Raw genomic sequence first — 26,632 nt, forward strand, 5'->3', positions numbered from 1 at the left:
CCCAGCCCTCAGTGAAAACTAAGACTGTACTCATCTTTATGAAGAAAGAAAGGGAGGAAGGGGGAGAAGGAAGGAGGACAGGAGCAAGAAGGAAGGAGAGAGAGAGAGAGAGAGAGAGAGAGAGAGAGAGAGAGAGAGAGAGAGAGAGAGAGAGAGAGAGCGCGCGCTTGTCCTTTGAATAGCTTTATGATAAATGCCCCACAAAATTGATTGGTTCCCTTTGTGGGAGACTTTGGTGTGTCAGGAAATGTCAACGTGACATAAGTGGAGCCTCTTTAAAGTGAAACCAGAACTGCCATGCCAGAGGAGCCAGCTGCCTGGTGTGCCTCTGCCTCAAATCTTTGGAACGTTAAAACGGGACAAAATAACCTCTGGATGGGGCCTAGGGCAACATTTGTCCTAAAAATCTGTTTGCAAAGATAACAAGAAAGCAGTTCCTACAACTAACTACTGGACTGAAAACGAAAACAGCGTTATTGGGAATTACCGTCGCTGTGTTATGTTCTCTGCACCGACAGACATGGCTTCCTCTTACTCCTGCGATGGCCACCCTTCCCTTCCTCATAAATCCCCGTTGCCTTTGTCTCCTAATCAGAACGCCATTTGGGCTCCCGTCTGAACCGGTGCGTCCCAAATAGCTCTTCCTCCAGAAGATGGACCTCCAGAAGGGCGTGTTGCCTCTCCTCTTGAAAGGCCTTTTTATTTTTTATTTTTTTATTTTTGGGTTAACAGGAACATTCGAGGATTAGGTCAGCTGAGACTCCTGCTGCCTGTCTGGTAGGGAGAACAACTTACAATAACAAACACGCGGCAGACGCGGCCGAATTACCCTCCCCGCAACCTGCACGTCTGCCGGGATGGCGCAGTGCTTCAATCCGCCCCGTTTCCAGGACCTCCTCCCGCCGCTGCGGGGACAGCACCTGAGGCGAACCTTTGGAAGGGCGTCTTGTCTCCAGCGTCAACCTCCGTCCCCCGAACCTCCGAGAAAGCTTCACTGTCGTCGGTGTCCTTGGCATGAACCACCGAAGGGTCTGGCACGTAGGGGGTTCAACGAGGCCTGCTTCCGGGCGCGGGGAGTTGATGGTTTTGAAGAAAGGGTGTTTCCTGGGACCATCTGACTTTTCTCTGGGAAGAAAGGAGGTGCTCAGCCCGACCCAGTAACAAACCCAAGAGGAACCGTCCCAACAATACAAGGGTGCCGCGTGCTTTTCCTGGAACATAGGTCAATGGCCAAGACAATAGAGCGACACAAAAAAATCATTTACAACCCTAACGGGTTTGGCTCAGTGGATAGAGCGTCGGGTCCCGGGTTTGATTCCGGTCAAGGCATGTACCTTGGTTGCGGGCACATCCCCAGTGGGGGGTGTGCAGGAGGCAACTGATCTATGTTTCTCTCTCATCAATGTTTCTAACTCTATCCCTCTCCCTTTCTCTCTGTAAAAAATCAAGAATAATAATAATAATAATAATAATAATAAAAAGAATTGCTGAAACTGGTTTGGCTCAGTGGATAGAGTGTCGGCTTGCGGACTGAGGGGTCCCAGGTTCGATTCCGGTCAAGGCATGTACCTTGGTTGTGGGCACATCCCCAGCGGTGGGTGTGCAGGAGGCAGTTGATTGATGTTTCTAACTCTCTACCCCTCTCCCTTTCTCTCTGTAAAAAAATCAATAATAAAAAAAAGAATCATTTACAAAAATGAGGACTTTAAAAATCACCCACAATTCCAGCCTATGCAGATCTTAGCATTTTTATTGTTTGCAGACAGCCTTCACACATAGATATGATTTGCTAAGAATCTAGCAGTTGACAGGACTTTCATTCTTGGTATTTCCATGAAACACCAGCAAACATCACTGCTTGCCTGCAACTTCCAGTCTTCACCTCTTGCTCTGCCCTTCAGGGTCACAGAGAAGAAGTTAATGTCTATTTCCACATTACAACCACTCACATTTTAAAAGACCACACTCACATCTCACTCATCATAGAACATGATTTCTAGGAGCCCACTTAATCCTCACCCCCTCCCCAACCTCCTAACAGGCAAAATAATCTTTAAGAACTTAAAATAAATCCATTCGTAATTGTCAGTAGCATGAATGAGCATATGTTTGGTATTATTAGCATATGTTTGATAACAAATAAACATATCAAGACTATGTTTATTTGTTATCAAATCTTCCTTCCTTATGCTAGAAATTATTCCAGTAATTGCCCCAGAATAGGGGGGAAATGTACGATATGTTCCCAACTGTGTAACCTTTTCTATTATTTACCTGTTGCTGTCTAACAAATTGCCCCAACATTTAGTGGCTTACAACAATAAACATTAATTAATCTCACAGTTTTTGTGGGTCAAGAATGTAGACATGGCTTAACTGGGTGCCCCTGGCTTGAAGTCTCTTGGGAGGTTGCAGTACAGCTGTTGGTCAGGGCCGTGGTCTCATCTGAAGGTTCACCTGGGGTTGGGGGAAGATCTCTTTCTAAGCTCACTCATATAATTATTGGAAAGTCTCCATCCCTCATCATGTGAGCCTCTCCATAGGGTTTCCTTGTAACATTGTCACTGGTTATCCCCAGGGCAAATGATCAGGGAGGGGTAAAGGGTAGGTAGAGTCTAAGACAGAAGGCACAGTCTTTTTATTAGTTATCTTGGAAATGAACATCTCATCATTCTGCCATATTCTATTTGTTAGAAACAAGACAGAAAGCCCAGCTCACCCCTCAGAGATTTCCCATCATGTCACATGATTACTGAAGCACATTCTGCCCCATAATATGTCTAGAGTCTAAACATAATAAGGATGTTACTACTAATAATGGCAATAATGAACATTTATTCAGAGCCTACTCTCAGCTAACATGTTAAATCCTTCACTTATGTTGTTGTTCTGTGACTCGGGCCTAGTCCCATCCAGAAGGGCCATCCAGGCCTCCCTGGACTTTCCCCATTACAACCCTACTGAAAAGACAGGTATGGAGAGCTTCATCCTGAGATTACTACAAGGTTTCTCTTTTCTTCCAAAGGCCTCCAAGTTTCCGTCAATGGAAAGAAAGGAAAATGCAGGCTTGCCTTCTATGAGAATCCACTGCCCAATACCTGTGTGGTTTATATCCTGTAGAGTAGAAGCCTTGAGGGAGGGTTACTGCGATGAACTGAAGCTTCCCCCAGAATGTACACACTCACTTTTAATAATCATAAAGGCAGTGTTTATTAAAATACATTTTACTTTCAAAATTGAGCTATCAGCTATTAAAGTGTGTATACTTTTTTGGGGGGGGTTACTATAAAAATTGTTAGTTAGCTGTATTGAGGTATAATTTACACAGCACTCGTCACCGTGTTAAGGTATCAGAGAGACTGGGTGGTGGGTTTCAGATAGCTTTTAAATGTGGTGGAACAAGGATAGAACGAGAATTCCATCCACGGAGATCAGGAATGAGCCCCGGGCCTGTGTGTCTCACAGAGAACAAAGGGCTTGGAATGGGCCCAGGTGCCAGGAGGAAGGAATCTGAGCCACATGATGGCCGAGGGCAGGCACGACCACACTGCCCCAGAGGTCCAGAGGGCGCCTTCCACTCACTCTGAGCAGCTGTAACGTGGAGAAACCGGATGGCCTGCGCTCGTCTGTCAGGATGGCTGAATGCAGCCCTTTTGCAACTTGTCACAAAAGACAAGGACCGAGGAACCACGTGGAGGCTTTCTTTAAGGTTCTTCAAGAACTCCAACCAGCCGGGACTGGTTTGGCTCAGTGGATAGAGCATCGGCCTGCGGACTGAAAGGTCCCAGGTTCGATTCCGGTCAAGGGCATGTACGTTGGTTGCGGGCGCATCCCAAGTAGGGGGTGTGCAAGAGGCAGCTGTTTGATGATTCTCTCTCATTGATGTTTCTAACTCTCTATCCCTCTCTCTTCCTCTCTATAAAAAATCAATAAAATATATTTAAAAAATAAAATAAAATGAAAAGAATTTCAACCAGAGACCTCTGGAAGGCAGGGCCATGCCTTATATCTATGGGGGAGAGACGATTCCATGATGTGACCAGTGCCTGACACTGAGGGACCTGCCAGCTAGATCCTGGCCAAACATTGCCTCTGGAAACTCCTCTCAGAGACTGTCTGATGGACCCCACCCCTAGCCCCCAGGTATGCCCCAGGCAAGCATATAAGGCATTTCCTCCTAATTTGGGACTGGTCACCCCAGTATCCCACCCACCCTGCCCTGTACTAAATAACCCTTATCACCTGCACGGGGATATCCATGGCATCTTGCCACCGCCCCAGACATGCCTCGTATGTAAGTTAGGGATAAATTCTTGATGTAATGTGAGAATGGTCTGCCTGCAGCTTTCTCGGCCTCTGGGCCTGGGAATTTACATACCAATGTCCTTTCCCAGGGGGTGTCTGTGTTTGCAGATGCTGACCACGGAAGCGGCGGCTTCCCCACCTCCACGCCTTGCCCTCCGTGTCTGGGCCACCACAAAGCTGGTCACTCCGATCCACTTCACCTGAGACCTGTGGTTAGACATCGCAGGAAGATGGCTTTGATCTGGGCAGGGCTCCTCTGAGCCGTCTCCTCTTTCGTAACAGCCAGCCCGGCAGCTGCAGGGAGACGTCCCCAGCCCGCTGGAGTGGGATCTATTTCTGAGCATTAACAGGGGCTCTTGGTCACTGATTCCCACACGGAGATTATAACGGCTTTTCTCACACCATCCAATGACACTAAGATACCGGCTGCCCATACACCAGGACCACACTGTGGGGTTGGGTCTGCCAAGGACAGTGGGCGTTAGCCTGAACCTGCGGGTGGGGGGCAGATGGGGAGGTGGGGGGCGGGGCGGGGGAGGGAAGCACTGTCGTCAGACAAGTGCATGGCATTTGCTCTTGCTCTGCTGCAGGGCCGATCAGAATGAAACCTGCAAAATACTTACATGACCTTCATCTTTGATTTTATTGGAAAACACCATGGTTTGGTCCCTCCATCTCCCTTACCCTCTAGTAATCACCTTACGGCTATCTGTGTCTATGAGGTGGTTTTTTTTTTAAATCCCTTCACCTTTTTCACCCAGACCCCGCCCCCAAACCCACTCCCTTCTGACAGCTGTTTGTTCTCTATCTATGAGTCTGTTTCTATTTTGTTTGTTAGTTTATTTTTGTTCATCAGATTCCACTTCAGTTTATTTTAAATGCTCGTAGGCACACTTGACCTCTCTGCTATGTAACATGCTCTCTAGGCATTCGCTCTGTTCTGAAGGACTTCCGCAAAATTAACCAAATTTGAGTGAAATGTTTACAGCATTAAGATTTTTTAAAAATTGATTTTAGAGACAGAGGAAGGGAGAGGGGGAGAAAAACGTCGATATGAATGAATATCGATAGAGCATGGATCCCCCGCCTCCTGCACGCCCCCCACTGGGGATTGAACCGGCAACCTTTGGTGCATGGGAAGATGCTCAACCGACGGAGCCACGCTGCTGACCGGGACACGAATGAATTTTTTTAAAACCCATGAAGAGTTGGAATGAAAATATTGGAAGGCTTTCTTTTTTTCACTGAACAGCTGGTTTTTACATGTCTCTTCTCTAACGCTGTAAACAGTTATATTCAAAACAGTCACAACAACATATGCTTTATGAAAAGGTTTGATGGAGCAGCTCAGGCAACGGTTTAGTGCTTTAAGGTGGCATTTTCTTGAAGAAGTTTATCAACCTCTGATTTTACAGCCCCGACGTGTGCTGGTGAAGGACTGAGATAGGGTTTCAAACGCCCCCGGTGGGTAGCACTTCCTCTGGGGAAGCCATCTAAGGAGATGGCTCCCCGGGGTATGGTGTCAGTGGGCTCTCGCCTTGTCAGGGGGATCACGTTGCAGGTTATATAAATGTCTCATCACTACCTTGTACACCGGAAACTAATTCAGTGTTGTACTTCAACTGTAAATGAAAAATCCATCCTAAAAAATGAAAATAAAATAAAATAAAGGGACTGTTCCCTTCCCCCACTGCCATGGCCAGTGTGGGTGTGCCCTTGGATACTCAAGAACCAGATGGTAGCTGAAACCGGTTTGGCTCAGTGGATAGAGCGTGGACTGAAAGGTCCCAGGTTCAATTCTGGTCAAGGGCATGTACCTTGGTTGCAGGCACATCCCTGAGGGGGTGTGTGCAGGAGGCAGCTGATCAATGCTTCTCTCTCATCGACGTTTCTAGCTCTCTATCTTTCTCCCTTCCTCTCTGTGGAAAATCAATAATATATATATATATGTGTGTATATATATGTGTGTGTATATATATATATATATATATATGAACCAGGTGGTAGAGACGGTCGGTGGTCACCACATCCAGGTCTCTCCTTCCAGGGCACACAGAAGACAACACCGGCCAGCCCCGCCCCCCCCCCCCCCCCCCCCCTTTAGCTAGGGCCCAAGGAACGTCCTGGCCATTAGAAGTGAAGTGTGAAGCGGGCCACTTCCCGGCTCAGGCAGCACAGAGCTCCCCCCGGGTTCTCTTCTCGGGCCACAGTGCCTGGAAGCCACCTGTTCCCACTGAGCTGTAAGATGGATGCAGCCACGCCCAGCCAGTGTGGCTCAGTGGTTGAGCGTCAACCTATGAACCAGGAGGCCACGGTTTGATTCCCGGTCACGGCACATGCCTGGGTTTTGGGCTTGATTCCTAATTGGGGGAGGGGGGGCATGCAGGAGGCAGCCAATCAATAACTCTCATCATTGATTTTCTTCTCTCCCTTTCCCTTCCTCTCTGAAAACAATAAAAATATATATTAAAAAAAGAAAAAGAAAAAGAAAAAGAAAAAGATGGAAGCAGCCGGGATCTCTGAGCCACTGCTCAGCAGGGAGATGCCCGCTGTGTTAGCCAGGGTTCTCCAGAGGGGCAGAGCCAAAGGATGTCGAAAGGATCCAGAATGCACCACAGTGCCATGAAAGCTATCTTGAGCTAAGGGCAGTTGAGAGTCAACAGATGCACATGTGCATAAAAGCAGAGCCCCCTAAAAGAACTCAACTCATCAATCCCCTCCCCCGGGCATTTCAGGAGTTTTGGAACCAGGCGAGATGGACTCTTATTGCCAGTGACAGAAATAAACACCGCGCCAAAAATAGATATTGTCACAAAACTATCGCTTCTCCCATCTATTCTCCCGAGGGCCCGCCTATTTGTCCGAAAAGACATTTCTTCTCCACAGTGCCCACCCCCACCAGCACTAAGAAGTCATTTGTTTTGCCGAAACCAGTTTGGCTCAGTGGTAGAGCGTCGGTCTGCGGAATGAAAGGTCCCAGGTTTGATTCCGGTCAAGGGCATGGTCATTGGTTGTAGGCACATTCCCGGTAGGGGGTGTGCAGGAGGCCATTGGTCGATGTTTCTGTCTCATCGATGTTTCTAGCTCTCTATCTCTCTCCCTTCCTCTCTGTGAAAAATCAATAAAATATATTTAAAAAAGAAAAAGAAAAAGGAAGTCATTTGTTTGCCTATCCATGCCCTTCTCCTCCTCCCGTTCCCCTCTTAAGAGGGAACAGAAGCCCCTAATTCTAACCACCTTCTACTCACATCTGTCTGTGAACTCCTGCGTACGTACATAAAGGAAAATGTCTTTTGCCAGTTCAGTTTGCAGGTCTCTCCATTCTTGAACGTAAGAGGGTAGAGAAAAATATTTTTTCCTGGTGGAGGCTTGGCAAGTCCCAATTCTTTAAGGTAAGCTATCAGGGGAGCCAGGGAGTAGGTGCAGTTCAAGTCCCAAGCTAGGTTTTCTGGGAGAATTCTCTCTTCTCAGAGGCCTTCAACTGATTGGGTGAGGCCCATCCACATTATGAAGCATAATCTTTACTGAAAGCCTACTGATTTATATGTTAATCTCATTTTGAGAAATATTTGCAGAAACATCGAGTGGGGAGTGGGCCTAACCAGGGGTCCTCAAACTTTTTAAAGTGGGGGCCAGATCACGGTCCCTCAGAGAGCTGGAGGGCCGGACTATATGAACTACTAATTCCTACTGTAACACCTTGGCTGTGCTCACTGCCCAAAAAACCTGGCGGGCCGGATTAGACTCCTCTGCGGGCCGCATGGCCGTAGTTTGAAGACCCCTGGTAAGCCGTCAGTTGGACATCCCCCTGAGGGCTCCTGGACTGCTAAAGGGCGCAGGCTGGGCTGAGGGACCCTCAAGTGCATGAGTGTCATGCACTGGGCCTCTAGTAGGACAATAATAACACAATCCCAAAGCTTTGTTATTAATCCACAACATTCTCCAAATGCCTGTGGACAGTGCTGACATCACGAATCATCTCTATTACATGGTAATTTACCTGCTTCCTACTCGTTGCCCTGGGTTCTTAGCCAAAAGAGTCTGCATGTGCCTGTGGCTTCCTCTGTGAAGTTGTCATGCTGGAATCTGACCTCCTCTTGCAGGGTTCTTCGCTTTAAATCCTCTTTACTGACTTTTTCCTTGTAATCTTTGAATGGTATTCTTCCAGCAACCATTTCATAGATACCGCATCCCATCGCAAACCAGTCCACGGGGTAGGAGTAACTCACTTTTCCCATTAGGATTCCAGGCGCCATGTAACCATTGGTTCCAGCCTATAACACCCAAACAAAACCAAAACAAAATGTGAGTGGAACAGAAGTGGTTGATTGTCTATCCAATACCCATTCTCCTCTTCTTGTCTTGTTAAGGGGCTTATTAATTTACTAGAGGCCCAATGCACGAAATTCGTGCAAGAGTAGGCCTTGCTTCCCCGGGCTGCTGGCACCGGCTTCTCTCTGGCACCTCTGATCCAAGCTTGCTTCCCTCCGGCCGCCTGCAGGCACCCAGGACCTGGGCTTCCCTTGCAGCCCCAGCTTCATCCAGAAGAAAGTCCAGTGTAATTAGCATATTATGCTTTTATTATTATAGATTTGGCATGACATTGTGCCTAACCCATTCTACTCCCTGCTTTCCCAGCAGGCTCTGGGCAGCCAGGGCAGGACATGAGATCCATTGGGCCAATGACATATGAAAAGGACTGGGCTGAAGTGTGCTATGACAGGGACAATGTGGCTGCTCTTGAAGAGAGAAAACCACTTGCCCTCTCTTAGTCTCCTCACCTCATCTTCTTCTTCTTTTTTTTTTTATATATATATTTTATTGATTTTTTTTACAGAGAGGAAGAGAGAGGGACAGAGAGCCAGAAACATCGATGAGAAAGAAACATCGACCAGCTGCCTCCTGCACCCCCCACCCCTCACTGGGGATGTGCCCGCAACCAATGTACATGCCCTTGACCGGAATCGAACCTGGGACCTTTCAGTCCGCAGACCAATGCTCTACCACTGAGCCAAACTGGTTTCGGCCTCACCTCATTTTTAAAGGTGAAAAGTTCAAGCGGGTTCTCTAAAACCCCTAAGCTCTGCCTTTGTTTTATTTATTTATTAAACAAGTTTTCTCTTTTAAAAAATTGATTTTAAAGAGAGGAAGAGAGAGATAGAGAAAAACATCAATGTGAGAAACATTGATCGGTGGCCTCCCACACGTGCCCCGATGGGTGACCAAACCTGAAACCCTGGTATGCACCCTGACTGGGGATGGAACCTGTCACCCTTCCGTCCACAGAAGGATGTTCCATCCACCGGAGCCACACCAGCCAGGCCTGTCTGTTTCACATCACAGGTAACAGGAAATTAGATGCATTATTTTTTTTTTAAGGTTGTAAGGTTGAGCACATCATTGCTAATTTTGAATGTTCTAGTCTATGCTGTTTCCTACTCTATTCGCTATGCAGTAGTATTGACATCACATATCTTGGTCTGTCTGTCTCTGCTTTAAAAAATTAACAGCCGTTTAGAAAATCGCACACATGAAACCTTATTTAACATGCATGACCATATAATGTAGGCACACCTCTACTGGCAATATATACCAAATGACCACTGTGTTAAAAAATTTATATATATGTGAAATGCACATAACACAAAATTTACCATCTTAGTCATTTTTAAATGTACAGCCCAAGAGAATAAAGAACATTCACATCACTGCAATGAATCACCAGAACGCTTTTCATCTTGCAAAACTGAAACTCTAATATCCATTAAACAAAAATCCCACAGCCCCGGGCAACCACCATCCTACTTTCTGTCTCTATGAATGCGAATACTCTAGGGACCTTACATAACTGGAATCATACAGTGTTTGTCGTTTATTGTGACTGTGTGTGATTTTAGTACATTCATTCATTCAACAAAAATTTAACAAATACCTACAACATACCTTATAATGATTAAACTATGTATTTACATGATAATATGTTTTTCCCAAAACTAAATAGCTTTTGGTTAAAGCATAATATATAACTTTTATAGCAATTAAAAATGCAAACAGTCCTAACGGGTTTGGCTCAGTGGATAGAGTGTTGGCCTGCAGACTGAAGGGTCCTGGGTTTGATTCCGGTCAAGGGCATGTATCTTGATTGCGGGCACATCCCCAGTAGGAGGTGTGCAGGAGGCAGCTGATGGATGTTTCTCTTTCATCGATGTTTTTGACTCTCTACCCCTCTCCCTTCCTCTCTGTAAAATATCAATAAATTTTTTAAATGTAAACAAAAAGACCTTAAAGTGATAATAAGCTTATATTAGAGCAGTAAGACTTAGAGCAATAGAAAATTCAATGTATCAACTGTTCCTGTCCTTCAACCGGGTTACTTAGCTTTGCAGTATACTGTACCTCTAAGAAATGACCCAGAAGGAAGAAAAAGGGATCTATTTTGAGATGTTCTTAGTTCCATTATTCATCATGGTCACAAGCTAGAAACACCCACAATGACCATCAATAAAAACAATAGACCAGAGACTAGTGTTAATACCAAGACATGTATATTCACGCCCCACACTGGGCATGGAGTCCGCAACCTCGGGCATGGACCCTGCCTGGGAATCAGACCGCGACTTCCTGGTTCATAGGTCGACACTCAACCACTGAGCCATGCTGGCCAGACAAACATATATGTTTTTTGTTTGCACAGTGTATGTCAATGCCTTAGGATACTAAATTTGTAATAATTTTTACATGGGTATCAGGAAACAAAATTAAGTGACCCAAGCACTAATGAGGAGTAATTAGAGGTGCAAGAAAACTCTGGAAGTGGCAGGGGTCTGACAGGCTGGCATGAGTCAGCACGCACTGCTGTTTTCACAGCAGCAGCCAGCGTGTGTGTAGTATGTAATTTGGGTGAGCGTGTATTCCAGTTTGCCCGGGACGGTCCCGGTTTGCATCTGTTGTTCTGGTGTCTTGCCTGGTTTTGCATTTGCCTGGACAAAAGGGTATAACTGAGGCCCAGGATATACCTACTCATCTTTGTAGCCAAACCAGGTGCTTACTGCCTCCCTTGGTGCAAGCCCAACAAGACGCTGTGAATAAACCGCAGCAAACGCTGGTGACTAGATGTTTTCCGTTCACTATGGAGCCGTTCCCTGCGGTGAGGTCTAGAGATACCAAGAGATATAAGGCCTGGCGCCTGCCCTTAGGAACTTACAGGCTGGTGGAGACAGACAGGTCAAAAGGTTAATTCAATAAAGTGGGTAAATGCCATAATGGGAGGAAAAAGCAAGCACAGGGGAGAGACCGCTATCCAGCTAACGGGCCTGTGTAAGAGATGAAGTCAGGGAAAGTGTGAGGTGCTCAGGGACCTTGGAAGATCTTTAAGGAAGCTGAGATTCTGAAATACAAGGTCTATGGGATGCGATGGTGGGAGGGGAGAAGGGAAGGGGGAGGTGGATGAGTCTGAGAAATGCTTTAAGTCAAAGTAGTAAAAGGCAATCCTAGTCTTCCCTTTCTTTTGTATCTTTTTTAGAGGCCAGGAGGCTAAGTACTCCACCTCCCAGCATCCTTTGCACCCAGGGTGGTCATGTGATATGAGCAAGGTGAAGGTGCTGGGGGTTTGGGGGGAAAGGAAGGGAGCTTACTATAAATACATAAAAGATATGATGGATTAAAGGACGGATAACAGACGTAAACTGGGCAAACAAATATATGGTCACCCAAATGACATATTATATGTACTGCTCCTGTTCCCCTGCCCACTCCCACTGCCCCACAATATCCTAGACCTCGCATTCTTTATAAGTATTTCACCATGAATCTCTAAAAGATAAAGTCATTAAAACAAATCCAAAAAACCAATCACTATAATACCATTCTCTCATGTAAATCACAATAATTCTTTAATATTTTCAAATATCTGGATATGTTAATGCTGTCCCAATTGTCCTATATATTTGTCTTCTAAACAGTTTAAGTTTGGATTCCAATAGCCCATATGATTGATTGATAGGTCTCTTAAATCTCTGTGAATATATAAATTCTTCCTTTGTCTGTTACCACCCCTTGCAAGTTTTTATTGGAAAAATTTGGCTAAACTGTAGAGTTTGCCACAGACATGTTTTGCTGACTGTACCTTGGTGGTACCAGTTACATGTTCCTCTGTACTGTGTATTTCCTGTGCATTGATAGCTATATCTAGATTCTGGAGGCTTAATTTTTCTACTGAGCTTTTCATTTCTGCAAATATGTTTTTATTCATTCTTTATTTTTTAAATGGATTTATTTGAGAGAGAGAGAAACATTGATTTGTTGTTCCACTTATTTATGCATTCATTGGTTGATTTCTTGTATGTGCCCTGACCGGGATTGGAACCCTGACATTGGCATTTTGGACAATCCTCTAACAACTGAGCTACCCAGCAAGGGCTACAATTATGCTTTTATTAACATATAATTAGCATAGAATAATGTGCACAGGTCTATTTACTCAGCTAAATAAATTTTGATAATACTCCCACATAAATGCCACCTAAACAAGATGTAGAACAGTTTCATCTAAGAAAGTACCCTGTGCCCCTCTCTAGTCCATTCTCCTCCCAGGCCAACACTTCCTGATTCCTGTCACCATATATTTGTTTTGTTGGTTCTTCGATTTCAAATAAATGACATTGAATGGCAGATACGTTTTTGTGTCTGGCTTCTTTTTCCCCCTCCTTTTTTTAATTGTTGACACTATTACAGATATCTTCATCTCACCACACCGCCCCCCCCCCCTTGTTTTGTGACTTTTTTTTACTGTTTTTGAGATTTACCCATGTTGTTCTACAAACATATCAGGTTGGCTTTTTTTTTGTTTGTTTTTGTTTTTTTACTTTGCAAATACCCTTGTTGTTTTTCTCTGAGTGTTCCTTGCCTTATAGCATTTGTTCTTGTTTCATGGATGCAATATCTTCTCTTAAATCTCAAAGGATATTACGTATGTTTTTTAAAATAATGGTCTCTTCTACTTTCTGCATTGTTCCTGTTTTCTACAAGTTTCTTCTGTTTTCTTAAAAAAGAAAGAAAGAAAATATTATTTCAGAGAAAAGGGAAGAGGGATTGGCTGCCTCCTGCACACCCTCTACTGGGGATCCAGCCTGCAACCTGGGCATGTGCCCTGACCAGAACAGAACTGTGACCTCTGGTTCAGAGGTCGATGCTCAGCCACTGAGCCACACCAACCTGGATCTTCCTTTCTTTTTTATTTTCATTGCATTTTATTTTAGAGTTTTTTGAAATGATAAATGATCTTTGATGATTTGCTCACATGTAAGAGTGGACACTAAAAAGCCAGCATGAAGCTGACCAATGGATGGGCTTTACTGGAGGGCGATCCTGCCAACCCATTCAGTGGGGACCTCACCTGTGAGTATCCATTGACCTTGTTGGGCTCAGTTTCCCCACAAAGATCCTCCAGGACCCTACCTGAGAGGCGTCTGCCTGCTTACCCTCATTCTGGGATGAGGGTCTCCCCGTATGCAGTATGCCCTATCCTCAACTCTCAGCCGGGCTGTATGTTCCTGTCCAGCTTCTCTTGGGTTTAATCTCTCCTGCTGGGGTGGGAGAGACACAGAGAAAGATACAAGCAACATCCAACTGCCTTCAGACCGTGGTGGCTGGTAAGTTCCACTCTGTGTGTGTCACCCTTCCACGCAGCACATTTCGGAGCCTTATGACTTTAAGGATGAGCATCGCCAACCAGGACCAGATAAACACCAGCGGCTCAGTAGGAGGTGTAAGGGGAAAGTGGAGAACACGCCTTGTCCTGAAAAAAGGCTTTTGTGGGACACACGCTGGGAGAAAAACTAGAAATAATAGCGGGCAATACTAAAGGAGCGTGTGTCACATGCTAAATGTTTTCTCAGGAGCATTACCCGAACTTCCTATTTAAGCTTCATGATAATCCTGTGAGAGAGAGAGACTATTGTGCACCCCATTTTGCAGATTAGAAAACCACAGAGAGTTTAATCTTGCCCACGGTTACCTGCCCGAGATTCCCACCCAGGTCTGCACTTTGAGCCACGGCACCACCCGGCCTCCAGGGGAGCAGGTGAAGTTGCTTTTCCTGGCCCTCCACGTCCCCTCCAGGGTTCGTTTTCTCCCCTCTGAGCCCCCTCCTCCCCTCTCCCCGTGTGCCAAGAACTAAGTGCTCTCCTTGTTCCGTTCTTGCTTAAGCTGCTTTCCTTCACCCTTTCCCAACAAGGTCTCCTTTCTTTGCCCGTATCTCTGGCCATCAGAGGCCGCTGGGCTGCTCCCACTGCAAAGGCTGCTGGGAGGCGGGGGGCCGGACCCGGGTTACCCTGGGGCCGCGATGTTCCCGTCCCAAGAGCATGAATGAAGGATCAGCCTCCGTCCTTCCCGCACTGGAGCCGTTGGTGCGGTGGAAAGAAACAACGGACAGCAAGGGTAGCCCGAGATTCACTCCACACGATGTTCGGGACTAAACTTGCCTCCTGGCCGGAGACAGCGAAGACCCTGGTGGGGCGCGGAGGGCCCCGCCTCCTTGCAGAGTGGAGGTGCCTCACAGAGGAGAAGGGTGGAATCAGAGCCAGAGACCAAGCACCCGAATTCCATCGCAGCCTCCAGCTGAAAAAATTAATGGCCTGCCCTTTCTGCCATTTGTCTTCTGCCTGTGAACGGCCTCCTCTGAGGTGTGGGAGGAGAGAACCGGCCAGCGAGCAGCATGGGGCGGGTCGAGCCGGCTGACCTCTCTGGCTCCGTTTAACTCTTGCCGTTACAAGGGGCCCCACACACGAGTCTCTGTGCCATCCCAACAGCCGCTTCCAGCTCCCGTGACCAGAGCGGCCACCGCCTGGGCTGTGGGATCACCAAGGGGCAGCAGCAACAGACCTCTGGATGGAGGTTTTTGTATGGTTTGTCCTTTTTTTCTTCTTTTTCCTTTTGCTTCATTTTGTTTTGCTTTTGGTTTCACAGTGAGTGCCCTTTGGCAGACGCACACAGTCAACACAAAGAATGCCTGGCATTGCCTCAAGCACCAGACCTCACAGGGTTTAGGGAGCCATGTAGGGGCTGCCCCCTCCCCAGCTGCCCCCCAGGGGGCAGCAAGAAGTCCTTCTACCACAGCCGTGGCATGTGGAGTGCCTAGTCCAGTGGTCGGCAAACACAGTAGTCAACAGAGCCAAATAACAACAGGACAAAGATTGAAATTTCTTTTGAGAAAACGGACTTCTTCGCATGAACCACGAAATTTCAATTGCACTGTGTGTGCCTGCACCTGGTGTTTTGTGGAAGAGCCACATTCAAGGGGCCAAAGAGCCGCAGTTTGCCGACCACTGGCTTAGTCCCATCAGGGCCACCTGTTCCCTATAGGTGTCCATACTGACACCCTAAAGTGGGGTCAAGATCAGAGCCAGCCCGTTGGGGCCTGTGCAGACACCAGCTCCATTCCAGTTGCTGTTGGATGTTGGTTTCCACTGGCCCTGTAGCTGTTGTCACTCTCATCGCTGGGCCCTCAGGGGCTGAGTGGCGTGGCTGGGGTGTGTGTGAGTGGGGGTGGGGTGAGTCCTGCACTCACAGGAGCCTCAGTGTGGCTTTGGCCAGCAGTAGACTGTGGCCTCGGGGGTGATGAGGACAGGGAGGGGCCTTGCAGTGGGTCTCAGAGGGCACAGCTCCTGTCCTAACAGTGTCACACACCATCCAGCAGAGGATGCGTGGGCACTGCATGGACGTGCAGGCCCAGCAGGTCACAGTGGGGAGCAAGTCTCCACTTTCACTGCGTCTGAAAAGTTGGCCACCTCAAATGCCACAATTAGACGACAGGCCGGTGCCACAGCCCCGGTGTGGCCAGGCCCTTTGCTGAGCAGGTGGGGGAGGTCGACGAGACGCTCCCTGGTGTCCAGGCGGCAGCCTGGGCCCAGCTAACGGCGAGAAGCAAGAAGCCCCCCCCGCGGCTCTCCTCCGCCGGCCCCCCAGCTCACCACAAACCAGATCCACTTGACAGCACAATCCAAACAGAAGAGGGAATCAAAATGTACATCTTTTGTTTGCCGTGGCAGGAGAACTGTTGAGCAGAGGAAAAAAACAAGCTGAGCTTAGCGCTATCAGCTGTTTCCTGGGGTTCGCTCCTTCCTTCCCCCCCCCCGAGGGGGGCCTGGCCGCTTTGTTCTCGTTCCCAGCTGCTCCTCTGCGCCTTTAAGCGCTGGCCTTTGCAGACCTCGGAGGAATGCAGCCCCAGACCCCAGGGGACTTGGTTCCGAGGCCCCGCCCCTCCACCTCCCTCATCCCTTTCCCTCCCTCCCCTCTCCCCCCGCCCCCCAACTGGGCCCCAGGCTGCAGCTCGGGCCCAGGCCCCAGTGCCTGTCTGCTCACCCCGCCTCTGTGCTCCCCTCTCCCCTCCCATCTCTCTGCCAGCCATTTCCTGGCTGGGGAATAGGAGCCTCCCAGAGGTGGCTTCCTACTCTTTCATAACCACCACCCCCCCCTCCCCCGCCGGGGAGGACGCCCCAACAGGGGACCCGAGAGAGGGTCCCTCTGATAAAGCTTTCTGAGCTGTCCTACCTGGTGTCAGTCAGCCTGCGGTGCTCAGACTCCAGCTTCACCCATTATTAGCTGGTCACCCCAGCTAGCTTCTCAACCTCTCTGAGCCTCAGAGGGCTTACCTCACAGGCCTGTGAGGAACATGAAAGCGATTAAGACACAATTGGCCGCCCTCCAAAAGCCTGATACACAGCAGGCCCTCAATAGGTTAGCAAGGCCCTGGCTGGTTTGGCTCAATGGACAGCATGTCGGCTTGCAGACTGAAGGTTCGATTCCGGTCAAGGGCACATGTCCAGGTTTCAGGCTTGATCACCAATGGGTGCAGGAGGCCAATCAATGATTCTGTCTCATCATTGACGTTCCTCTCTCTCTCTCTCTCTCTCTCTCTCTCTCTCTCTCTCTCTTTCCTTTTCTCTCTGAAATAAATAAAACTGTTTTTAAAAAGTAGGTTAGCGAGGATGGTCATCAAGCCTGGGCTCTTGTTGTCTCAGATATGACAGCTGCACAGGAAGAGCACAAGAAGAAAAACCCAGATGCCTCTAAGACCCCATCAGAGTGAAAGACAGGCCTGGCCCCTGGCACGTCAGTGATCAATACAGTAATTGCGGTTCTTTCACCCGAGTGTGTTCTTCGGTGGTTTCATGTTCTGTGAATCCATACAGCAGCGGGCTGAGGCATATTTTCCCTGGTGCCTCCAAGATGCTCAAAAGAAAACCACAAGTGAAGCTCCACGTGGCTATGAGGAAGCAAGACAACTGTGTGTGCTGCTTGGCTCAGCCTAGAGGTGAGCTGGGCCCTCGCCCGCTGCCCACCCAGGGCAGCCTGGGACTCCTGTTGGCTGCCTGTGCCTCTCAGGGAACAAAACACAGCTGCAAAGCTCACCTGAGCAGCTGCAGTGCCTGTCATGTCAGGTGAGGCAGAAACAAAGCAAAAATGGGGACTGTGCCGAAACCGGTTTGGCTCAGTGGTAGAGCGTTGGTCTGCAGACTGAAAGGTCCCAGGTTCGATTCCGGTCAAGGGCATGTACATTGGTTGCGGGCACATCCCTGGTAGGGGGTGTGCAAGAGGCAGCTGGTCGATGTTTCTCTCTCATCCACATTTCTAGCTCTCTAGCTCTCTCCCTTCCTCTCTGTAAAAAATCAATAAAATATATTAAAAAAAAAAAGTGGGGACTGTGATAAGAGGCTGGGGTCTGGCTTCTTATAGAACTAGAGGCCTGGTGCACAGATTCCTGCTCATTGAAAGGAAATTAATTAGAAGGTGGCTGCCGGGGCAGGACTGAGTTAGATGGGCCAGACACGCCCTGGAGCCAACTTCCTACGGTCCCACCCCAGCTGGCTGCATCTGGGGCAGTGCCAGGGCTCGCAGGGCATCTGCAGAGTGAGCGGGATCCCTCTGGCAGGTGGGGTCGCTTGGCCTGGCCTGGGGGGATCAGGCCAAAACTGGCAGTCTGACATCCCCTGCGGGGGTCCCGGAGTGTCAAAGGGGACTCTGCAAAGTTGCTGTTGCTTGGCTGCTCCTGCATTGAGTGTCTGCCCCCTGGTGCTCATTGTGTGTCATAGCTACTGGCCAGTTGGCTGGTTGCTTATGCTTTTATATATATAGATAGTCAGAACAACATTTTTCTTCTTCTTCTTCTTCTTCTTCTTCTTCTTCTTCTCTTTCTTCTTCTTCTTCTTTTCTCTTTCTTTCTTTCTTTCTTTTTTTTTTTTTTAGAATAGTCGTTTCTTGATTGCCTACCAAGTAGCTGACCCTTTGCTAGGCATTTATCTATCTTGTTACTTAATCTTCTCATCAAGCCTAAGAAGCAGGTGGCAATAACCAGGCTTAGAGAACAGGCATAGCTTCCCTGGGGTCAAGTACAGGGCTGTGGCCAAAGGGGCATTTGGAAGAAGGCATTCTGCATGCCACGTGCACGGAGCATGGGTTAGCCATCAGTCCCCACTGTCTCCTGGCCAGGTGCCCCCGTGAGGGGTCAGCCTGGCCTCTGTACACAGCAGCCATAGTGAGTGGCAGACTCCTTTGCACATTCACCCTCCTTCCATCTTGTGATCCTATGGAGCATTTTCCATCAGCTGCCCTTAATCTGAAGGGATGCTCTGAGCTCCCAACAGGCGTCACTTTCAACCCTGAAAATCTTCAGTGGCTCCCCACCCAACACACCTGTGGCATCAGGTTCAAATATCCTTATCTGACTCCTCCAGCCTCCTAGGCTGGCATCTCTACTTGTTCTCTTTGTCACCCCTGACACGCTATGATCACATGTTCTAGACAGTTGCAGAGCCACTCTGTTCTATGAATTTACCTTGGCTAGGGTTTTCAACCGCGGCACCACAGGCATTGTGGGCCAGCCCGTTCTTTGAGGAGGGATGCTGCACTGAGCATGGCCCAAAACTAGCAGCAGCCCTGGCCTCTACCCACTAGTCACCAGGCATGACAACCAAAACTGTCCCCCGACGTTGCCACTCGTCCCCTGGGGCCCAAATCGCCCTTGGTTGAGGATCATGAACATCTGCCAATCCCTTTGCCTGGCCTACACTCCTTCCTCTTTCCTGCCTACCTTCTGTGCTGTGCAAGTGTTGAACTGGTTGTCATTTCCCCCTGGAAGTCCTTCCCCACCCCATGTCCCTCTGTCAGACTGGGTGCCCTCCGTTCACCCAACCTGCACAGCCCCAACCACACTGCCTTGTCACCGCCCCTTTGCATCAGGGAACTGCTCATCCAAGGTTCCCCCATTCTGGCAGCTGGCCAAGGTCACCGACAGGCTCATGGAGGGATACAAACGCCTGGACAACTCTAGAGCCACCGCGACTCCAGAGCTCACCGAGGGACTGCCTGAGGAATTACTTAGTTCAAGTTCATTGTGGGTCAGCGTCTCTCTTTGCCAACCCTGCCTTCCTCATGCTTGTATCTCATGGGATTGCACCCTAATAAATCTTACATGTGTAAGTCTGTCTCAGAGTCCGTTTCCAGGGAACACAGCCTCAGATACCACCCCAACTTCTTTGCTGAGTAAATGCCTGTCTCTCTCTCAACAGCAAATACGTTGTATTTCCCTGCGGTTAATTCTGATCCTCACATGTTAAGTCAAATCCTCCGTGGAGAGCCCCATGTACCACATTTTCACAGCATTTATCATAATTGAAATCTTACATTCGTTCTAATTATTACTAAGTTCTATCTCTCCCCTACTAGACCCGTGTGGGCAGAAAACCATGTCCGTTTTTAGCTCATCATTCTATCCTGCATGTTTACTCAGTCCTGGAAAATGCTCAATAAGTGTATGTTGAATAATTCCTTGAGTGAGTGAATGAATGAATGACTGCCTTTTCAATGAAGGAATGTTAAAGTAATTCCAAAACTGCTATGAAGATTGTTGAATACTCTTAATAGTAGTAAATACTTTGAAAATGGATTTGAAGGTTTTTCTTCTAATATATATATTTCAGAGAGGAAAGAAAGGGAGGGAGAGATAGAAACATCAATGATGAGAATCGTCAACCAGTTGCCTCCTGCACACTCCACATGGGGGATCAAGCCAGCAACCCAGGCATATGCCCTGACCGGAAACTGAACTGTGATCTCCTGGTTCATAGGCTGATGCTCAGCTACTGAGCCATGCTGGCCGGGCTGGCCTTGAAGTTTTTGTAGAGGGCCAGTTCCTAGGCCCTAGCTGGGTAACTCAGTTGGTTAGAGCTGTGGTTGGCAAACTGCGGCTCGTGAGCCATATGCGGCTCTTTGGCCCCTTGAGTGTGGCTCTTCCACAAAAATACTACAGCCTGGGCGAGTATATTTTGAAGAAGTGGTGTTAGAAGAGGTTTAAGTTTAAAAAATTTGGCTCTCAAAAGAAATTTCAATCGTCGTACTGTTGATATTTGGCTCTGTTGACTAATGAGTTTGCCGACCACTGGGTTAGAGCATCGTCCCAATATGCCAAGATTTCAGGTTTGATTCCTGGTCAGGGCACATGCAGGAACTAACCATTGGATGCATAAATAAGTGGAACAACAAATCGCTGTCTCTCCCTTCCTCTTGATCTCTAAAATCAGTTTGTAAAAAAAGTTTGTAGGAACTGACGGTGGTTATAATTTTGGTGGAGACCATGAAGTAACCGGAATGCCTCTCCTGGGAGGCTCTTAAACTATTACCCAGAAATAAATTTCAAAAAGAAAAAAATTTGGAGCAGGGTCACAATGGTTATGTCTGTAGGTGTTAACCTCTGATAACATATTCAGAAATCTCTTAAAGATCACTTAACTCAGTGTGTCTATAGCATTGTGTTCAGTATAATAAAGGCTTAAAAATAAAGATAATAATGCCCAGCCCTAACTGGTTTGGCTCAGTGGATAGAGCATCAGCCTGTGGACTGAAGGGTCCCAGGTTCGATTCTGGTCAAGGGCATGTACCTTGGTTGTGGGCACATCCCCCAGTAGGGAGTGTGCAAGAGGTGGCTGATCGATGTTTCTCTCTCATCGATGTTTCTAACTCTCTATCTCTCTCCCTTCCTCTCTGTAAAAAAATCAATTATATATATATATATATATATATATATATATAATGCTCAGCCTCTGTCACCCACTATCCTTCTGAATGTAAGGAGTAGGTCAGAGGCTTTAAGGCAGAACAAGGTAACCAAATGTGGAAAAGCTTTTGGGTTATTATTCTAACTTCATGTCTAGTCTTGACTAAATAACAAGTTTTAAGGACCCATGTTCCATAAAATCTGTGGTCACTGTTGCCCACATTGAATGCTGAATCTGAAAAGTCCCAGCCTTGGGCCCTTGTCTTCCTGAGGAATCTCCCACCTTTATTCACCGAAACTCAGTGGTAAAGACCTGTCAGAATTCCAGAGACTTTGTATTGTTTACTTAACAAAATTGCTTAATTACATATATAACTAGAAGTACAAACAAAATTTGTACACTGGGGGAGAGGTGTCCCTCAGCCTGGCCTGCACCCTCTCATAGTCTGGGACCCCTCGGGGGATGTCTGCCTGCAGGCTTAGGCCTAGGGATCAGGCCTAAGTCAGCAGGCAGATATCCCTCTTGCAGTTCGGGGCCCTCTCGCTCCTTACTGCCTACCTACAGCAGAGGCAGGAGAGGCTCCTGCAACTGCTGCTGCACTCGCCAGCCATGAGCCCAGCTTCTGGCTGAGCGTCACTCCCATAGGAGGCAGCTCCTGCACTGAGCGTCTGGCCCCTGGTGGTCAGTGCGTGTCATAGTGACTGGATGTTCTGCTATTGGGTCTATTTGCATATTAGGGTTTTATTGTATAGGATTTCCCACTCCCCTTTTTAAAACCCCCATCCAAGGAGTGAGAATATTTTTTCCATTGATTTTTAGAAAGCGTGGAAGGGAGGGGAGGTAGGGAGAGGGAGAGAGAAGAGAGAAAAAGAGAAAGAGAGAGAAACATCAATGTGAGAGGACACATTGATTGGCTTCCTCCTGCATTTGCCCAAATTTGGGGTAGAGGTCGACCCTGCAATTGAGGTATATGCCCTAGACTAGGAATCAAACCTGAAGCCTTCCAGTGTGCAGGCCCATGCTCTAACTGCTGGCCAGGGCTACTTCTCTTTTTAATCAAAGAATTCTCTGCAAGCCACTTTCTCCAAAATTGATCAAAATACTAGTACACATCAAAGAACACTAAACAGAAGAGACAACAGTTAATCAGCAAAAAAATAAATAAATAAAAAATACTAGTACACATCAGTTGCCTTTGTCCTCTTTTATACACTTCAGTTCGAATTTCATCTTCATGTAATATAAAACATCCCCCATTCCACACTCCACAGACAGGGCCTTATTTAATTCAACATGCTAAGAGCCAGGGGTTTCTTCTTTTTCTTTGTCTCATCCTATTGAAGTTTACCTGCAAAAATTCTGGATTTTAGGGACCAGTCCCTGGAATTTTAGGGTCCAGCCCCTCGTTTTCCAGAGAAGAAAACCAAGGCTCTGTTGACTCAGGTACACGGCACCAGGAGGCTGGTTATCCGTGGAAGGAACCCAGGCCCTGACGTTAGGTTCAGCACGGACTACCTCCCGCTCACCAAGAAGGCCCCCCTCAGCCTCCACCGAGAGGACGGCTAAGTAGCCCCCAAACAACCAGCTGAGCTAATCCTCTTACACCACCACCCCCAGGCAGGACGACAACCCGAGGGCTTTAGGGAAAAGGAAATCAGAAGAATTAGGCCCAAGGCTCTGTTTGGCCTGGGAATAGAACAGCCCTCTCCTCTCCAACGCTGTGCCCTGCCCTACGGGCAGAGGGAGAGCCCCTCACCTTCTGGGTGACGGGCCTGCCTTCCCGGGTCTGCACGGCCAGCCCCAGGTCGGACAGCCTGCGGTGGCCATCGCCGTCCAGGAGCACGTTCTCGGGCGTCAGGTCCCGGTAGACGATGCCGAGGGAGTGCAGGTGCAGCGACCCGCAGGCCATCTGGGCCGAGGAGCAGACGGCCCTGCTCGTGGCCAGGCCGAGGGGGCCCACGCTGTAGGTGTGGACCTTGAGGTCTCCCCCGTTCATCAGGCTCAGGACCAGGCACAGGTGGGACTTGCTCTCAAAGGCGTAGGCCAGAGAGACAACGAAAGGGCTGCTGATCCTCTCCAGGTCTCCTTTGGCAGGAGAGCCATTTTCTCACCGTGTTTCTTCTGCAGCCCCTTCTTGTCCAGCTTCTTACAGGCATACGTCTTGCCAGTGTTTTTCACCTGGACAGCACATACCTAAAAGGAGAGGAAGAGAGGGAGAGGAAGAAGTAGAAGTAGCCCTAACCGGTTTGGCTCAGTGGATAGAGTGTCGGCCTACCGACTGAAGGGTCCCAGGTTCGATTCTGGTCAAGGGCATGTACCTTGGTTGCGGGCACATCCCCAGTATGTGCAGGGAGGCAGCTGATTGATGTTTCTCTCTTATTGATGTATCTAACTATCTCTCTCTCTTCCTCTCTGTAAAAAAATCAATCATATATATATATATATATAGTAGAATGCACTGGAGGGGTGGGGGCAGGATGTGGAAGGTGGAGGGGTAGAAATCAGCCAAAGCGAACAGATGGCAGGCATCTGAGAAAAGAGAAGCTGTAACAACAGGTGTTGGCGAGGATGCGAAGACGCTGGCACCCCCGGCATTGCTGGTGGGAACATAGAGTGTAAATGTTTGGTGGTTCCTCCATAAGTGCTCACAGTGGTCCTGTCCACCGCAGCCAGAGGGTAAAAACAAGCAGGTGCCCACCAATGGGTGACTGGACAAAGGAAAGGTAACATGCCCATGCAATAGCGTGTTACCCAGCCCTGGACAGGAATAACACATGCTACAGCATGAAGGAACCACCAAAAACTATGCCCATTGAAAGCAGCCAGACACCAAAGGTGACAGATTGTCTGATCCCATTTACATGAAACATGAGGATAGGCGCATCCAGAGACAGAAAGCAGACCAGCTGTCGCCGGGGACAGGGCGGAGGGGGGAGGGGGAGTGACAGGAAGGATGGAAGTGTCTCGTAGGGGTGATGGTTCTACAACATTGTAATGTCCTGGATGCTACTGAATGGTACACCCTATATGGCTAATGGTTAATTTTGTGATGTGATTTTACCTTATAAATGATTAAGTTTAATCTCATGTGAATTTTACCTCAAAAAAATTTTTTTCTTACTTAAAAAAAGAAAGAGCTGAGCACAGCAGTGGTGCACAATGAATTCTCCACTTTACCTTAAGATGAGTGTTTTTTCATATCTCTGCCGTTTGTCTCAATCCACGGCCCACACCCCCCCTGCCCCCCATCACCACTAAAGGGAAAAGGGGCTCCCCATCACCTGCTGCCATTCTCCATCATGTCCCCGGGGGCCCCGCAGGGGGTGCCTGGTGTGGACCCCAAGAGAAAGATTCTTGGCCAGCTCCACATTTCATTTGTCTTCCCTATGCCATCTCATTTTATTTCACAGGGTGGCGAGGGAGGAGAGGGGAGAGCGTGCCAGGAATTCGCCACAGGTGGCATGAAATGAGTTTTAAGGAAGTTCCCTTGAAATCAAAGAAGAAGGAAGAAAAGGCGAAACAAAGCAAACCCCTTTTATGCAGAATCCTTCAGCTTCCAACCTGGCTGTGCGGAGACGCCTACCTCCCGGAGCCGCCTTTCCCCAGCACGCGGAACTCGGCGAGGCACTGCTCCGACCCCCGCTGCATCTCCAAGGCCTTCCAGCGCAGGAACTGGCCGTAGGAGGGGCTGGCCCTGCAGGAAGGCCGTGGCCTCGGCCCGGTCCAGCGCCACCAGGGCTGCCCGCTCATCCTCAGCGGTGGCGGCCAGGCACCTGGCGCTCAGAGCCGGGCCGAGGAAGGCGGGTGGGTGCCCGGGGGCAGGGCCGCCAGCAGCGGCCACCAGCGCCTGCAGCCTGCTAGCCTGCTGCCCTTGGCCGGGCCCTCCGCCAGCGCCCAGCTCTGCACCTGCGCAGGAGGCCGCGGCCTCTCGGTACCGGGGCTCCGTGGCCAGGAAGGCCCGGAAGAGGCGGCGGCCCACGGGCTGCTGCTGGCACAGGCTGTGGGAGTGGGGGTGGGCAGCGCCTGGCGGAGCGGGCGCCGCCGCAGCTCCCGGCGCTCTCCCTCCCCCGCCTTGCCGGCCTGCAGGTAGGCCGTGTGGGCCATCAGGTTGTCCAGGCCCCCATGTCCACCACGGCTGAGCACAGGGGAAGGAGAGGCGGGCTGGAGGCCGCGGGGGACTCGGCCAGGGCCGGCTGCCAGCTGGCGGGTGTGGGTGCCCAGGGGCAGTAACTCCTGCGGGATTTGCAGGGAGGCTCTGGTCTGCAGGGGTGTGTGTGTGTGTGGGGGGGGGGGGGTGCAGAGAGCGGTTCCCCAGGTAAGAGGCTTTGCTGGCTATGTCAGGGAGGGACGCGTCGCAGGTGCCTCCCGTCCTGGGAGCCTGAGGCACCTGCAGGGGCTCCTTGGGCATCACCTTCCTCTGTGCACACCTGCTCCCCGAACACCCAGCGACCAGTTTCCAAAGGAAGGGAGTGGGAGCGAGGCGGGGCCACGTGTGTGTGTTCAGCTGTTTCTAATCTCACGTGCTTCCTCGCAGCTTCAAGCTCCGCAACCCCTGGGATGGCAGGTCAGGAAGAGGAGCGGCGAGAAGCTGGAGCTTGCATTCCCTCCCGGCGACCGGCAGCCTGCGGCAGAGCGGCCGTGGGGAGGGTGCTCCGGACGCGGGATCCTGAGCCATCCCTGGAGGCCCTTGCGGCCTCGCCGAGGGCTGTGCTCTCCCACGGCCCCCACCCGGAGTGGTCCGCAGGGGTTGTCCGGCTGTGGCGTTCTCAGTTCTGAGGAGTCAGTGACCTACAGAACCGGGCTAAAAAGGGGGAGTCACCTTCACCCCAAACGTCCCACCAAGTGACACAAGCAGGAGGAGCACACCAGTTCACACCTGGGGCCACGCCTGTTCCTAGGGCACAATCTGAGCGCACGGGAACCTGTAGGTGAGGTGTGGGTGGGCAAGTTTCAGGGTGGCCCCTCCGCAGCTCTGCCCACCTCCCTCGAGGAGCCAGGAAGCTTCCCTCCACGGAGATCGCTCAGCGCCGCCCCAGACCACGACCTCAGAAGAACAGAAATCGGTTTAGACAGAGATCAGGCTAAGAACCTCCGCTCCAAAAATAACACTTGTGTCCTGCAGGGAAGGAAGACTCAGGCTTTTTCTTGACGAAGGAAGGCTTGAAAACAGTCACTCAGTATTACGCCAAAGTGCTTAAAAGAGAGGGGGAGAAAGAGAGAGAGAGAGAGAGAGAGAGAGAGAGAGAGAGAGAGAGAGAGAGAGAGAGAGAGAGAGA

At 49.2% G+C, this 26,632-nt stretch overlaps 1 protein-coding gene across 1 annotated transcript; it reads right to left on the reverse strand.

Moving 5' to 3' along the window:
- Positions 1–669: 669 nt before the first annotated feature.
- Positions 670–26,007, reverse strand: GRK7 (G protein-coupled receptor kinase 7). Its single transcript, XM_036432374.2, is given in 14 exon segments — positions 670–903; positions 905–1,046; positions 1,049–1,125; positions 8,306–8,339; positions 8,342–8,579; positions 23,113–23,438; positions 23,441–23,549; positions 24,918–25,038; positions 25,040–25,215; positions 25,218–25,272; positions 25,274–25,368; positions 25,371–25,480; positions 25,483–25,515; positions 25,518–26,007. Coding segments are annotated over 14 exon segments (1,875 nt in total). The 5' UTR covers positions 25,765–26,007; the 3' UTR covers positions 670–791.
- Positions 26,008–26,632: the final 625 nt, after the last annotated feature.

The sequence above is a fragment of the Pipistrellus kuhlii genome, unplaced genomic scaffold (assembly GCF_014108245.1).
Source record: "Pipistrellus kuhlii isolate mPipKuh1 unplaced genomic scaffold, mPipKuh1.p scaffold_m20_p_11, whole genome shotgun sequence".
Classification (NCBI taxonomy): Eukaryota; Metazoa; Chordata; class Mammalia; order Chiroptera; family Vespertilionidae; genus Pipistrellus; species Pipistrellus kuhlii.